This window comes from Limulus polyphemus, unplaced genomic scaffold (assembly GCF_000517525.1).
Source record: "Limulus polyphemus unplaced genomic scaffold, Limulus_polyphemus-2.1.2 Scaffold1536, whole genome shotgun sequence".
NCBI lineage: Eukaryota > Metazoa > Arthropoda > Merostomata > Xiphosura > Limulidae > Limulus > Limulus polyphemus.
In genome coordinates this window covers 115,849-119,812 of record NW_013667146.1, presented here as the reverse complement: position 1 = coordinate 119,812, position 3,964 = coordinate 115,849, and the positions used below count along the sequence as shown (strand labels likewise).

General features: G+C 30.7%; 1 protein-coding gene across 3 annotated transcripts in view; it reads left to right on the top strand.

Moving 5' to 3' along the window:
- LOC106463995 (netrin receptor UNC5C-like) overlaps nucleotides 1-1,327 on the top strand; it is a 71,216-nt gene extending 69,889 nt beyond the window's left edge. For 2 of the 3 annotated variants that reach the window (XM_022391653.1, XM_013924098.2), the window contains one exon: nucleotides 225-1,327. In XM_022391653.1, coding sequence (XP_022247361.1) covers nucleotides 225-396 — 172 coding nt within the window. In that variant the 3' untranslated portion in view covers nucleotides 397-1,327. The remainder of the gene's footprint in view (nucleotides 1-224) is intronic. The other variant, XM_022391654.1, reaches the window with a different exon arrangement.
- The last annotated feature ends 2,637 nt before the right edge of the window (nucleotides 1,328-3,964 follow it).

Below are 3,964 nucleotides of genomic sequence, written 5' to 3'. Positions count from 1 at the left end.
ACCACACACAGGGATTAGGGGGTGCCCCCCCCCCCCCATGTGCCAGTACCTAGTGATGCCTCTGTCTTTTGACCCTTAAGTTTTATTATATTGTGATATAACTATTTTAACTGATCAATGTTTTAGACTTTATAAATCTTGTCAGCATTTTTATTCAATCTTTCATTTCTAACATTTATAAGAAATTTCTAATTATAGTCCTGTTGAATTGTGTTAATTTACAGGTATTTAAATTATTTTGCAACTAAAGCAAGCCCAACTGAGCACATACTTGATCTGTGGGAAGCAAGACATAGAGAGCCAACAGCATTAACCGATCTTATGAACCTGTTCAGGGTAATGGGACGTAATGATGCTTCAGCAGTAATAGAAAAAGAAGCTGGACCATGGCTTTAAATGATTATCCAAGTCAGTTGCAATGGTGCTATGCTTAGCTTCTGTCTACAGTGAAAGAGCTTACTTCTTAGCTATAAACTCTGCATTTACATAAGGAATAAAAGTAACTGAATCAGCTTAAATGTGATGATGAAAAGTTCGGCAAGAAGAAATACAGCTTTTAGCTTCATTAATTCAGTCTGAATTTATTAAAGAAACAAATCTATGCAGGTCCTTGGTGCCAATTCAACTTTGATGAAGTTAAACTGCAAAAAGTTTTGTGTGTATTTACTGCTACAAGAAAACTAGAACATTTTTCATTTGTTTTTTCAAGTTAGAGTTTTTCCATGTATATAGTGTATAATACCAGTATTTATATATTTGTATATATCTTGTGTGTGCCTGATATAACACTTAGTATTGTCGAAAGAAAAGCGTTTTCTAAATTTTAACTGTGCAAGATTCCAACAGTACCCTCAAAAGAAAAAAATACAAGTTTCTATTTTATTACATTTTAGAAACGTTCTATAATATGACATTGTTAGAAAATACATGTTCTAAGTCATTGTATTAAGTAAGGCCAACTTTATCTCAAACTTTATAATGGTAACTTTGGATTTCTTAGCAGTTTGCATATAAAGTAGTGGAAAAAAAAAGAATCATTTCTTAGTAATAAAGAATATCTGATAAATTTATTAATCATTCAAAAAACATTGAAATGTTCAATTCAAAAAATGTAAATTACAATAACTAGGGTATAATGTAATTATCATCAGGATTGCACATTTGTTCTGATCTGGAAAGTGTGAATAACAACAAACTTGGTCATCTCAATTTTTATGATCTTGAATAAAAGAAGCCTGAGTTTTCTAAACAAAGGGGGACAGCTTCTTAGATTTTTTTTGTATAGTGTTTTCATGTAAACTTTGGTATAAAATTCTAGAAACATTTATTAATTGTTGTCTGCTTTATTTTAGTCACATTCTTAACAACTTAATAATTGACACAACAGAATTATTGGATATTAGTTATACAGTTACTCGTAACATAGAGACATAATAAAAAGTTTTCCATCAATTTGAGAGAGATTAATATTTCACTGTTCTTTGTAAAATGTCTATTATTTCATCATTGTCAGGTTTTCTCTTTAGGAGATGTTGCAGAAGATATAAGGAATGCTTGTTTTTTTTTTTCCTCTGGCTCTGTTAGACATTCATTTTAGTGGCTGTTGTTGTTTGTTATTAATCACAAAGCTACACAAAGAGCTATCTGTGCTCTGCCCACCACAGGTATCGAAACCTGGTTTCTAGCAGTATAGCTCCCCAGTGACACAGTGGTATGTCTGCGGACTTACGATGCTAGAATCCAGGTTTCGATATTTAAAGTGAAAAAACTACAAAACTGATTAAGATCCCATTGGTTCTTTAATTTACTTATAATTTATATAGAGTTTATTCTTATCGACTGATTATATAACGTTAGATTTACCCAAGTTCAAACTGTTTTTTTTCTCAGTTCACAGTGTAGATTACTTTATTGTTTACTTTAATGGTCTATGAAAACTTTAATGGTTGAAATCACTTGGATAATAAGTAAACTGCACTTAAACCTTGTACATTATTAAACTTATCATAAGAACAAACTGATTTTTCACGCAACAAATGCCTGAGAAAATTTTTGCTTCAATGAGAAGTGTGTATTTTTAATTGGTTTATTTTGTAAGTAAACTACTTCAGTTAAAAAAAAAACTCCTTTCTATTTTTATAATAAATTTCTTTGCAATTCTGTGCTTCAGGTAACAAAAAAAAACAACAACAACAAAACATCCTTTCTATTTTTGGCAGATATTCAATAAAAGTAATATTTAAGTGATACAATGTCACTTTTGCTAATCAGTTGGAGGATAAATAGTATAAAATTACGGCAAATTTTATACTATAGAGTCTATAATGCTCTAAAAATCAATAGTTTCATATTTCTTATTATCTAAGATTTTTGAGAACTGCATCTCCAGACTCTCTGCTGACAGCTACAGAGTAATTTATGACACTAAAATGTCCCCCTAGTGGCACAGTGCCATGTCTGTGGACTTGTACTGCTAGTTTGTTTGTTTGTAATTAAGCACAAAGTTGCACAATGGGCTATCTGTGCTCTGCCCACCACGGGTGTAAACTTTCTTCAATTGTCACCAAATACATAAAGGTATTTTTCAACTTGAATGAACTCTTATGCAATACACAGGCTGACTAGGTCACAAGTCCAAATTGTTCAGGCATAGCCTTCAATAATTTTAAACTATTAACCAGAAGGAGGGTTACAAGTCGGCAGCCTCTACGCTCCTCTTAGTCTTAACGAAACAGTATGATTGACTGTCACTTTTATATAAAAAAAATCTACGGTTGAAAATGTGAAGCATAATTGGCCACATATCTTGATCCATTATTTTAAGTATTGACTGAGTAAAGTAAATTTACTTACTAAAGCCACATTTCTGAATAATGTTCTATGTTGTAATATATATATATATATATGTAAGAAAGGGTAAGTAGCAAAGAAAGATTTCTGTTTTACCTGTAGTATATACTGTGTTAGAAATCTTTAGTTTCATACATATTTATGTTTCAACTATTTGATAATATTAAATTCCTGCCATTAAATTATGGCAAACGTAACTATCAATATGAATTTTTATGATGCTATATTGAGTATCAATAAAGTAAGAAAAAAAGACGACGTAAAGATCGATTAACAAGGTAATACTAAATAGATAGAAATAAAAAGGTAAGAATTAAACGTAGAAAATTATCACAAGGAAATGATAAATATCAAGTAAAAATAGGGGTAGAAATACAGAATTTACAGCACACGTGAGAAAGGGGGAAAAAAACACTTATTTGTCAAACAGGAAACTAACTAAGGTAGTTTCTTTATCAAAAAGAGAAGGATCGTTAAAATGCTGTTCGAAGCGGTCACAATTTTTTAACTGGTGTTATTTCCGAGAGGGGCTGGTTTTTCTTTTTAAGAATAAATGAGTCAGTTCTTCGTTTATTTTTAAAGTTCTTATTCTTCCAGTGACAGTTTGTAGACATGATCATAGTAGGAAATTTTCTTATCTAGAATATTAACAGAATTTTCACAAAAGTTCTTAGTAATATTCATTTGTACTAAAGAGGTATTTTAGATTGATAAAATTATTGGACGTTTTATACCCAAAAAATAAACTTGTATGTTAGGCATATATACGTTAGAGATAATGTGTTAGATAAAAAAAATTCTCTGAAACGCTTCTCATGTATGCAGTATAATAACACTAAAAGTTCCGGTTTAAACGCCGATAACTGGTTAAGCATTAGAAATTAAAAGGCCTAACATATTAAATCATACAATACACAAGATATAGAAAATAATCTACACAACAAGCAATACAAAAAAAAACATTTGTCATTGGTGTAACACTATACGATGTCATGATCTACAATACATTTTAGATAGGTAACACTGCACGTGATAGAGTGAGTGGTATAGAAAACATCCTACTGTTCGTTCGTTAATTGATTTTCCGTAAATTCGTTCCGACGAAACTTTAGCG